Genomic DNA, 12,463 nt, shown 5'->3' with positions numbered 1-12,463 from the left:
TTATCAGATCAGTGGTATTACTAGAAACTGTGTCACATCTAATTACTACAAATAATTTAGGTCTTGATTGCCTAAACTCTAATTTCTAGCTCTAGAGTGCCTAGTTATGATACTGAGGAATGGAGATATACATTGCCATCCTTTGAAAGAATTTTGAAATTTGAATATTTCTCCATGAACCATATACTAATATAGGAGGACGAATGAGCTAATTTTTTTTTTTTTTTTTTTTTTTTTTTTGAGATAGGGACCTGCTCTGTCACCCAGGCTGGAGTGCAGTGGCACGATCTCAGCCCACTTCAACCTCCGCCCCCGAGGCTCAAGGATCCTCCTACCTCAGCTTCCCTAGTAGCTGGACCACAGGCGTGCACCACCACACCCAGCTATTTTTTGTATTTTTAGTGGAGATGAGGGGTCTCACCATGTTGCCCAGCCTGGTCTCCAACTCCCTGAGCTCAAGCAATCCACCTGCCTTGGCCTCACAAAATTCTGGGTTTATAGTCATGAGACACCACACCCAGCCTTCAAGATTTAAGCAAAATGCTTTATTCCAGAGTATGAATTACATACTATTTTATCCTTCAGTAACATTGTTTTTTTAGAGGCAGGATCTGGCTATGTTGCTCAGGCTGGAGTGCAGTGGATTCACCGGTGCAACAATAGGGCACCACAGCCTTGAACTCCTGGTCTCCAGTGATCCTTCTGTTTCAGCCTCCCAAATAGTTGGGACTACAGGCGCACACCACCATACCCAGCTGTTCTTTAGTGACATTTTAATGCGACTGAATTTTAAAAGGAAGACTGAAATTGCACACTGCCTGTCTGCCTTAGATACTTCTTGGGAGCAGGAATCATGTCTTACTCAGTGTTGTATCTGGAACATATAGCCCTAGGGCAAGTGTATAAATGTTTTTTGAATGCACAAATGAATTAAATATTGCTTTGTTTGAAAAGTTGTCTTAGTAGTACATAATTTCTTGAAACACAGAATTTCATGTATTTTTTAAATATACCTTATATTTTATACACAAACATTATGTGTAATACTTATTTGGGGTTCACTTAGGTTCTCTTATGAGAGAAATATTCCTGTTGCTTCGTCATTCACAAAAATGGCCACTAAAGAATTAAAATTTTGTCACTAAAATAAATTTCTGAATATTAAGATATTTATGAGTAAGCTGAATCTAGTGGTAAAGGTATGCTTGGAAGCTCTCAAAAACTGGTTACCCTAGAGTAGAGATGCAGGGGTCAGAAAGAAATTCTACATGTTTATTATTTCTACAATTGATTTGACTTAGGAAGTGACATTACACAGTGTAATTTGCCGTCTTAATCACTGGAAACTAAATATGATTTAACAGTATTTTACAGTGCTCTACTTGGCAATGGTATTTTTCTGTCTTTGCTGGTAAGAAAATGAAATTTGGTGATCTAGTCTCCAAGGACATCAGTGTCAGCAAGGTTTAGGTTTTGTGGCTATACTGTCTTGGAATGCTGTGCTCATCAGAGTAGGCCATGTTGAAAGGAAAAGTATGTGTGATGAATGGTTACCTGGGCCCAGTTCCCAGGAATCCTTAGTCATGTATAGCATGATGTCTCCTGTACCCTCTCTCTTCAGGGCTTTCCAGGCTTATGATGCCACGATGCCAAATGTGGATTTAACTGCAGCTTCTTTTGTCTTTTTTATACACATATTACCTTAGTCTTTTGATTTCTAGGTAAGTTTAAATCCTTGGGAAGCCAACACTCTTGCCTTGTTTCCAACCTCCAGGGACCCCATGTGCTTAAGGTGGGTGATGGAGCAAGATGAGAAACCTGTTGCTGATGATAGTGCAGTGTGTGCAACAAGGAGGACATTTTTGCAGCACCCTCTTTATTTATTTATTTATTTATTTATTTATTTTTGAGATGGAGTTTCGCTTTGTCACTCAGGCTGGAGTGCGGTGGCATGAGCTCTTGGCTGGCTGCAACCTATGCCTCCCAGGTTCAAGTAATTCTTGTGCCTCAGCCTCCCAAGTAGCTGGGACTACAAGCACGTGCCACAACACCTGGATAATTTTTTATTTTTTGTAGAGACAGAGTTTCGCGGTGCTGGCCAGGCTGATCTTGAACTCCTGGCCTCAGGTGACCCGCCCACCTCTACCTTCCAAAGTGCTGGGATTACAGGTGTGAACCACCGTGCCCAGCTGCAGCACCTTCTTGTAGCCTTCTTTCCCAGTGCTTTCTCAACTTGGCTTTACTTAGTCTTTTTGTTTGGTTTGGTTTGGTTTTTTAGGGCTCTTACATAGGCTTGGAAGTTCAAAGTTAGAAGACTGGAGCTCTTTAACATAACAATGACGGCTTTTGGTTTTGGCTAAACTGTCTGGATTATTTAAACAATGGTTACTTATTTTTTAAAGAATGCTTCACGAAATCAATCAATATTTCAAGTGCAAAGAAAGTTCTTGGGTAAAAGTATAGTTCATTTTGACTACTTATTTTTATTTATTTGTTTTTTGAGACGGCGTCTCGCTCTGTCGCTCAGGCTGGAGTGCAGTGGCGCGATCTCGGCTCACTGCAGGCTCCGCCTCCCGGGTTCACGCCATTTTCCTGCCTCAGCCTCCTGAGTAGCTGGGACTACGGGCGCCCGCCATCACGCCCGGCTAATTTTTTTGGTATTTTTTAGTAGAGACAGGGTTTCACGGTGTTAGCCAGGATGGTCTTGATCTCCTGACCCCGTGATCCTCCTGCCTCGGCCTCCCAAAGTGCTGGGATTACAGGCGTGAGCCACCGCGCCCGGCTTGACCTCTTATTTTTTTATTTCCTTATTCCAGCTACAAGACCAGAAGGAAAACGAATTAATGCTTCCTGTCATTTTGGAAAGTACTTAGAAACTTTAAATATTGACAGTTAAACTGCCTGACAGCTCAGTGGAACTCTTGTTTTGAACACATTGCAGTTAGGATTATGTAGTTACATTTTGTTAAAGTTTGAAATATATAAAAATGACTCATTAGGTTGTTAATAATGAACATAGCAGTGTGTATCTCTTACATTTATCTTTATTTCTTTTTTTTTTTTTAAATAAAGATGGAGTCTTGCTATGTTGCCCAGGCTGGTCTTGAACTCCGGGGGTCAAGCACTCCTCCTACCTTGTCCTCCCAAAGTGCTGGGATTACAGGCATGAGCCACTGAACCCAGCCCATTTCTTTTAAAGATTAATAACTTTTTATTACCTGTTGAATACTTTACCTGTTGATTATTATATGTATAGTTGCTTGAGCTGTCAGTCATTGTAGCATTTGGAGCATAAAATACATGTATTTAGCAATGTAGTCCCCTGGTAAGTGTTGGGAAATCCCCAGATGCCTTTGTGAAATGCATAGATTAGCAGGTTGTTCCATGAGTATAATTCAGGAAAAGAATGAATTAATCAGAAATTTGAAGGATCTGAAAATGGCCATCATATGACTTTTGCAGTAGCTAAAAGAATAGCATATTTTGTACTATAGACAACTTATTCAATTCCTTTAAATATTTATTGTTTTATATTGTACCTATAATGGCAGGAAGACTATTGTACAGCCAATTTAGACACTTAGGTTCTTTGTAGCCAACTGTGTGATCTTGGGCAAGTCATTTGGCCTCTTAGAGCTTCATTTTCTTCAAACACAGCAAGAACTACTATGTGAGGGGACTTCAAAAAAAAACTCATGGAAAATACATATTATGAAAAAACTGCAGAATTTCAAAATTTTTTTATGTACCAAAATAAACTTGCACTAACTTGTCATAACATGTCTGAACAGGATGCAGTTTGAGGCATTAAGAAGGATAAGACATCAGTTTGAAAAGAGCCCCTATCAGAGCAGCATAAGTTCTGCTAAAATTGAAGCAAACGGCCAGGCGCGGTGGCTCAAGCCTGTAATCCCAGCACTTTGGGAGGCCGAGATGGGCGGATCACGAGGTCAGGAGATCGAGACCATCCTGGCTAACACGGTGAAACCCCGTCTCTACTAAGAAATACAAAAAATAGCCGGGCGAGGTGGCAGCGCCTGTAGTCCCAGCTACTCGGGAGGCTGAGGCCGGAGAATGGCATGAACCCGGGAGGCGGAGCTTGCAGTGAGCTGAGATCTGGCCACTGCACTCCAGCCTGGGCGACAGCGCGAGACTCCGTCTCAAAAAAAAAAAAAAAAAAAAAAAAATTGAAGCAAACACAAACATAAAATTTATGGTGAAGCTGAGTGAAAGAATGGTGAAATCGCTGATGCTTTACGTAAAGTTTATGGGGACAGTGCCCCAAATAAATAATTGGATAGCATTTTAAGAAGGGACAAGATGATGTTGAAGATGAAGCCTGTAGCAGACTGTCCAGTTTGCAAGGAAAAAATTAATCTTGTTCCATGCAGTAATTGAAGAGGAATGATGGTTAACAGCACAAATAATAGCCAGCACCATAGACATCTCAATTGGTTCAGCTTACACGGTTCTGACGGAAAAACTGAAGTTGGCTGGGCGTGGTGGCTCACGCCTGTTATCCCAGCACTTTCAGAGGCCAAAGTGGGTGGATCACCTGAGGTGAGGAGTTCGAGAACAGCCTGGCCAACATGACGAAACCCCGTCTCCACTAAAAATACAAAAATAAAAATAGCCAGGTGTGGTGGTGCATGCCTGTAGTCCCAGCTACTTGGGAGGTTGAGGCAGGGGAATCACTTGAACCCAGGAGGTGGAGGTTGCAGTAAGCCAAGATTGTGCCATTGCACTCTAGCCTGGGTGACAAGAGCGAAACTCTGTCTCAAAAAAAAAAAAACAAAAAACTAAAGTTGAGCAGCTTTCTATCAAATGGGTACCAAAACCATTGCACCCAAATCAGCTGCAGACAAGTGTAGAGCATTCAGTGGAAATTTTAAACAAGTGGGAGCAAGATCCTGAAGCATGTCTTTGAAGAATTTTAACAGGAGATGAAACATGGCTTTACCAATATGATCCTGAAGACAAAGCACAATCAAAGCAGTGGCTACCAGGAGGTAGAAGTGGTCCAGTCAAAGCAAAAGCAGACTGTTTAAGAGCAAAGGTCAAGGCAGCAGTTTTTGGGGGATGCTCAGGGCATTCTGCTTGTTGACTTGCTGGAGGACCAAAGAATGACAGCATCAGCTTATTTGAAAGTGTTTTTGGCCGGGCGCGGTGGCTCAAGCCTGTAATCCCAGCACTTTGGGAGGCCGAGACGGGCGGATCACGAGGTCAGGAGATCGAGACCATCCTGGCTAACACGGTGAAACCCCGTCTCTACTAAAAAATACAAAAAAATAGCCGGGCGCGGTGGCGGGCGCCTGTAGTCCCAACTACTCGGGAGGCTGAGGCAGGAGAATGGCGTGAACCAGGAGAGGCCGAGGAGCTTACAGTGAGCTGAGATCCGACCCACTGCACTCCAGCCTGGGCGACAGGCCGAGACTCGTCTCAAAAGTGTTTTGAGAAAGTTAACCAAAGCAGTAGCAGGCTTTCTCACCAGAGAGTCCTGCTCCATCATGATAATGTTCCTGCTCATTCCTCTCATCAAACAAGGGCAATTTTGTGAGAGTTTTGAGAAGAAGTCATTCAGTATCATTAAATATGCTGATTTGGCTCCTTGGCCTTTCTTGTTTCCCAATCTTAAAAATCTATGAAGGAGGCAGAGCATCTAGGCTGAGGCAGGAGAATCGCTTGAACCCAGGAGTCGGAGGTTGCAGTGAGCCAAGACTGTGCCACCGCACTACAACTGAGTGACAGAGTGAGACTCCATCTTAAAAAGAAAAAAACTATGAAGGGCACCCATTTTTCTTCAGTTAATAATGTAAAAGAGACTGCATTAGGCCAGGCGCGGTGGCTCAAGCCTGTAATCCCAGCACTTTGGGAGGCCAAGACGGGCGAATCACGAGGTCAGGAGATCGGGACCATCCTGGCTAACATGGTGAAACCCCGTCTCTACTAAAAATACAAAAAACTAGCCGGGCGAGGTGGCGGGCGCCTGTAGTCCCAGCTACACGGGAGGCTGAGGCAGGAGAATGGCGTAAAACCGGGAGGCGGAGCTTGCAGTGAGCTGAGATCCGGCCACTGCACTCCAGCCCGGGCGACAGAGCAAGACTCCGTCTCAAAAAAAAAAAAAAAAAAAGACTGCATTAAAATGTTTCAATTCTCTTGACCCCCAGTTCTTTAGGGATGGGCTAAATGGCTGGTATCATGGCTTACAAAAGGGTCTTGACCTTGGAGATTATGTTGAGAAATAAAATTTATATTTTTAATTTTTATCTTTTAATTCCATTTTTCCATGAACTTTTTGAAGTCCCCTCATATGTATGTTGCCTATAGCTTTCCAAGTGATTTCACATAAATTATTTATTCCTTACAATGCTCAAATAAAAAATGAAATTGAGGGATAGATACAGTAAGTGAGTTGTCTAAGATTACATAGTCTGAGAGAACCAGACTGAGACCCTAAACCAACCCTTCTCTCCCCACATCGAGCACTGTCCTCACTGGCATCATGTATGAGAAGATTGGATTGGCTGTCTACATCTACATGTATATAATATCTACAATTATATTCTATGATTTTTTTGTTTCTGTTTTGTTTTTTATAGCATCTGAAGTGATTTGCCATTGCCTATTTTATTTGCTTTTTCCTCAAAATGTACTTTAGGGTTGCTATATTTAGTGTCTTTTTTTTTTCTGCCTGAAAGTACATTTTAAAAGTTAACGGTATGGAATTTCATTATTGTGATAAGATTTTATATTAATTGTGCTGTTAGGAGTTTTGGCTTGTTTTGTTTTGTTTTGTTTTTTTGGTAACATTGTAGCCTACAGTGTAAACCCTGAAAATGATTCCAGAAATTTATTTGGGGTTAAGATTTACATGTCTTAGGTTAGTTATATACTAACTTATTTTAAGATGAAGAGAGAGAGCTAATTTTTTTATTTTAAAATTATTTTTAGTTTTTTTTAGATTGGAAGGCCAGTGTGGGAGGATCACTTGAGCCCAGAAGTTTGAGACCAGCCTGGGCAACATAGCAAGACCCCATCTCTGTAAAAAATTTTAAAATTAGCTAGGTGCTGGTACATGCCTGTAGTCCCAGCTGCCCAGGAGGCTAAGGCAGGAGCATTGCTAGAGCCCAGGAGTTTGAGGCTGCAGTGAGCCGTGATCACACCACTGCAATCCAGCCTGAGTGACAGAGTGAGCACTGGCTAATTTTAAAATTTTCTGTAAAGACTCACTATGTTGGGTCTCACTATGTTGCCCAGGCTAGTCTTGAACTCCTGGCCTCAAGCAGTCCTTCCAATCTCAGCCTCTCAAGGTGCTGGGATTAAGGTGTGAGCTACTGTGCTGGTCAGGAGAAAATTTTTTTATTCACAAATAATGTTCACAGTAATAATTTACTTTAAACTTTCTTAAAGTAAAAAGAACCGGCTGGGCACAGTGGCTCACACCTGTAATCCCAGCACTTTGGGAGGCCGAGGTGGGTGAATCCCTTGAGGCCAGGAGTTCAAGACCAGCCTGGCCAACATTGCCAAAACCCCATCTCTACTAAAAATACAAAATTAGCCAGGTGTGGTAGCACATGCCTGTAACTCCAGCTACTTGGGAGGCTGAGGCATGAGAATCTCTTGAACCCGGGAGGCAGAGGCTGCAGCAAGCTCTGAGGTGGCGCCATGGCACTCCAGCTTGGGTGACAGAGCAAGACTCTGTCTCAAAAAAACAAAAAACAAACAAACAAAAAAACAACAGAAAAAGAACTTACATGTAAGAATTTAAATTAGTGATGAAAGAAGAAACTGTAAAAAGTACTCCAGTAAGCCAGGCATGGTGGTGCATGTATGTAGTCCCAGCTACTCAGGAGGCTGAGGCAGGAGTATCACTTGAGACCAGGAATTAAAGACCAGCCTGAGCAAAATAGGTAATTTTTTTTAAAAAGTACTCTAGTCTGTGTTCCTTAAATTTAGGTTTCATACATTCTTAGAATTATAATACTCTTTCGTGGCTGGGCATAGTGGTGCATGCCTGTAATCCCAGCTGTTTGGGAGGCTGAGGCAGGCAGATTACTTGAGGTCAGGAGTTTGAGACCAATCTGGCCAACATGGTAACACCCTATCTGTAATAAAAATACAAAAATTGGCCGGGCGCGGTGGCTCAAGCCTGTAATCCCAGCACTTTGGGAGGCCGAGGCGGGCGGATCACGAGGTCAGGAGATCGAGACCATCCTGGCTAACATGGTGAAACCCCGTCTCTACTAAAAATACAAAAAACTAGCCGGGCGTGGTGGCGGGCACCTGTAGTCCCAGCTACTCGGAGGCTGAGGCAGGAGAATGGCCTGAACCTGGGAGGCGGAGCTTGCAGTGAGCCGAAATCGCGCCACTGCACTCCAGCCTGGGTGACACAGCGCGAGACTCCGTCTCAAAAAAAAAAAAAAAAAAAAAATACAAAAATTAGCTGGACATGGTGGCAAGGGCCTGTAGTCTTAGCTACTCGGGAGGCTGAGGCAAGAGAATCGCTTGAACCCAGGAGGCGGAGGTTGCAGTGAACTGAAATCGCGCCACTGCACTCCAGCCTGGGTGACAGAGCAAGACTCAAAAAAAAAAAAAAAAAAAATTGTAATGCTTTTTCAGATGTCTTTGAAGAGGAGAATTTCAGCCTTGTATTAGATAGTCCAATACTTTAATCTTAGCAATCTCAGAGCAAAAGCCTCTTTAGATGCCAATAAGACTTGTCTCTCAGTTGCCTAGTATGCAAAGACTGGGCCTTAAATGTTTTGCTCCTCTAAAGCATTTAAATTTAAGAGATGAACCTGCTAATTTGTCCTAAAAGTTACATATGTCTTTTAATATAGTCATGGCTGAAAAATGGCTAAGACGGTCAGCACCTGACTCTAGTTTTAAATGAACTGAGAAAATAATCCTTCAGAAAATTCATTGATGTTGTCCACATACCTGTGATCTTACCTCTTGAGAGGAAAATGTCAGTGCTTTTATCATTGGAACTCAGTTTCGGACTTACCACTATTAATTGGAGGTTCCAGAATGTCTGTTCTTCATTCCTTGTTTTGTTCTTGTTTTATATGGATTTTGTTTCCGGAATCTGAAATTCTATCATTCTGTGTCTCCCTCTGGAAAGAACTCAATCTCTGAATCATTGAATTTCTGTTAATCAGTTTGTTTAAATAGACCATCTTTCTTGATAACTTGTGCAAAATAGGTTAAACAAATCCCCCCTTTTTTTTTTTAATAGAGCAGGTTAAAAATTAGAGGTAAGCAGAAGCTTTTGCTTTTTGTCTTTTCCAACTATAACTGAAAATAGGATGTTTCCCTAAGTTTTAGTAAAGGATTTCATTCTATATGTGGTCAATTCATGATCCCTTTCACAAACACTGCTGCCCACCATTAAGTCTCTTATCACAGGCATTTTCAAAATTATGCCATAAAATGCATGTTGAGACTCTCTGGATCTCAAATGTACAGAAATCATATCTAAATGTCAATTCCTGAGTTAAGGAACTGACAATTATGGCACTTTCAGTCTCTATTAATATTTAGAAGGCAAGAGATTATTATATTGTTTATGTTACTCCTTATGTGTCTATAGACTTAAATACTTGTTGAAAAGCATTTGTTGTATTGGGGCTGTATGTTTCTGCCATTATACTTATTTGCTTACCTGATTTAAAGTTGTCCTTTAATTGTTTTGGGCTGTATCTACAGTTTGAAATTTAGCACTATCCTCTGTGTACTATGCACCAAAGATGACATTTCAATGCATTGTTCAGTTACTACACAGCTCCTATTTGTCTATAATAAAGCTGTATGACTGGGTCCATTTATTTCTATATTAGTTATTTTATAGTATCCATTTGAATGATGATAATTAATATAAAAAGGCAAATTTTCCAAATTCATTTGTGTCTCCTCTGGGCATTTCTTTGGGATGTGTTTGTATGCACGTTTTTGCTTCTGATTTTAAAATAATTTTCCTTTGTTGTAGGATGAGCAATTCTTAGGTTTTGGCTCAGATGAAGAAGTCAGAGTGCGAAGTCCCACAAGGTCTCCTTCAGGTACGGCCAATTAAGTGCATGGTGCCTTTAAGTTTTATTTGTTAGGAGATTGTGGCTTCCCCTTGCCTTCTTTGCATGTAAAGGATGCTCTACCGTACTGGGGTTAGGAAATGGCTTATGAGCTAGACTTCTTTATGGGACTCTTCTCTATCAGGCCACATTGGGCTTATTCTTTCTCTCTGGGAACAACTTGGGGCATGGGAAGTAGGTTTCTACAGAATTACTGGGAAATCTGGTAGGCAAACTGAAGGTAACCTACTGAAAGCATCCTCAGATTTACACATTTTGTGTTATGTGGTAGTGTATATGTCTTTGGCAATAATTTGGCCATTATTTTTTTCAGATTAAATTTGGTCTACTGTTGTCAAAGAACCAAAAACAAAATATTGGCATTATGTGAAACATTTTTACCTGATTCTTGAAAGGCTGTATTAAAATTTTAAAAAAATGGAAAATTAGCAATATTTGTCATCATTCTCACCAACAAAATATCTAGAATATCTTGAAATTCTAGACTTACAAGCAGTTTCCTAAGAGAAGACCCTCAATGGAAATAACATTTAATGGCTTGCAGAATTCAGTTCTATATAGGAGAAAGCTATGCATCTTTTGATGAAAATGCATTCCCTATCTGTGCTGCCATTCTGACTTTATATATGGTTTTCTTTGATTTTATGTGGATAGACACTCCAGCTAAATATGATATTGTTAGCTGTTTCTGCTTTTTGACATTGACTTAGCTTGTGATGTGTGCTAGCATTAGAGTCTCACTTAAGAGTCATCATATATTATCATCTAATTCAAACATCCAAGTTGACAGTTTTTATTTTCTTATATAGGGGTGGTATTGCCATTCTAGTTGGGGGGAGTTGGGCGGTAGTGTCCCAGTATCTGTGCTATTCAGACAGTAGCAGTGTTCTCTTTAACATGTGATGAAGTCTTAAAACTTCATATAGGAAAGGAATTTGAGAGATCATCTGGGTTTTTTTTGTGTTTATAGATGACAAAATGAGGTCCATAAAATATATGAGTAATGATTTATAACCAGTTTGAGAGTTCTTTGGATCAGGGAAGTTAGCAGCAGTGCTGGGACTCTTCTCTGTTCTGCTGCTTCTACTTGTCTACCAAAAGCATTTTTTAAAAAGTAGGATAGAAGAGGTTTTCAGAATTGATAAAGCCCTCTGATTGGCCAGGTTCAAGTCTACCACAATGGTAAGGAATCGTTTAATGTATTTCCAGGCAGGAGTTGTTTTGTTTGTTTGTTGTTCTTGTTTTTGAAACAGAGTCTCACTCTGTCACCCAGACTCCGGGCAGGAGTTTTGTTAATTCACAACGTTTTCATGATAGTTTTCTCTTAAGTTTTTTTTTCTTGACTACCAGTCTACCTTGAATGTTGTCTTCTTTTCTAAGAAACCATCTTGATATGTTTCATTATTTGAGAAATGAAACATGGTTTCTCTGCTGTCTCCTAGTTTATTACCTTTGTGTTGAGAAAGGAGCTGTGAATCCTTAGTCTATTAAAGGAACTCTCATAAATTAATTGATGAGGAATGCATTTATATTTAGAAATCTCAACAATAAAATATTTGTTGACTTCTGTTCTGTTAGAAAGTAGTTCCATTGTAAAAAATGTTCATCATAATGGCGTAAATCTCCTTTGGTGCCTATTAAGGGAAGTTTTAATCTCAGAAGAATGTTATCAAGAGGGAAGAGAAGATTTGATAAAATAGCCAAGTTACTACTTTTTAAAATGTAGGCTTATACAAGGTGTTTTAAAAATAGTCTTGTTTTCTTGAATGGCTTGAAAAGTAGCAAACTGAGCTTATTTATACATTGGAAAATTCCTTTTATTTAGAACAGAACTTTGATTTATTAAGTTGTCACTTTGCTGTTTACATCAGTTAAGGTTAAATCTTTTTGCAACTTGAGACTAACTAGCTCAAGAACCTCTAGGCAGGGGAGTAGATTTAGTAGACACATCGTTATGTTACTTCACTGATTAGTTCACATGCCACTGAATGCAGTGATCTTATTCTGATGTGTCATGAATGAACATTTTTCTGTTCAGTAAAACTTTTCTTAGTCTACTTTGGGAAAACAGATTGAAATATGGTACTCTGAACTGCCCAGGGAGTTGGTATGTTGATGATTGAAGAGCAGCGTGTTCAAATTTGTTCAAAGCCAGAATTCTGAATTGAAAAGATGGGATGACTGACTAGAAGCATGTTCTTAAATGTTAATCTTGGTGGCTAGGATATGGCAAGGAAGTTCAGATTTTTTTTTTTCTTTACAATTCCTTTGAATTCAGAAAAAACCTTCTTGCTCATCTAAAATTGTAGGAAAATCAGTTTTGTGGATTAATTGTTCAGTGGAAAACTCTTAATTATCTTTTTGTATCAAAAAAG

At 40.3% G+C, this 12,463-nt stretch overlaps 1 protein-coding gene across 12 annotated transcripts in view; it reads left to right on the top strand.

Annotated features, from left to right (window-relative positions):
- KMT2A (lysine methyltransferase 2A) overlaps positions 1-12,463 on the top strand; it is a 93,861-nt gene that overhangs the window by 25,088 nt on the left and 56,310 nt on the right. For all 12 annotated transcript variants that reach the window (XM_021926601.2, XM_031652914.1, XM_031652913.1 and 9 more), the window contains one exon: positions 9,989-10,058. In XM_021926601.2, coding sequence (XP_021782293.2) covers positions 9,989-10,058 — 70 coding nt within the window. The remainder of the gene's footprint in view (positions 1-9,988; positions 10,059-12,463) is intronic.

This window comes from Papio anubis, chromosome 12 (genome assembly GCF_008728515.1).
Source record: "Papio anubis isolate 15944 chromosome 12, Panubis1.0, whole genome shotgun sequence".
Taxonomy (NCBI): domain Eukaryota; kingdom Metazoa; phylum Chordata; class Mammalia; order Primates; family Cercopithecidae; genus Papio; species Papio anubis.
Note: the sequence above shows the minus strand (reverse complement) of the source record. Positions and strands in the feature narration are given on the sequence as shown.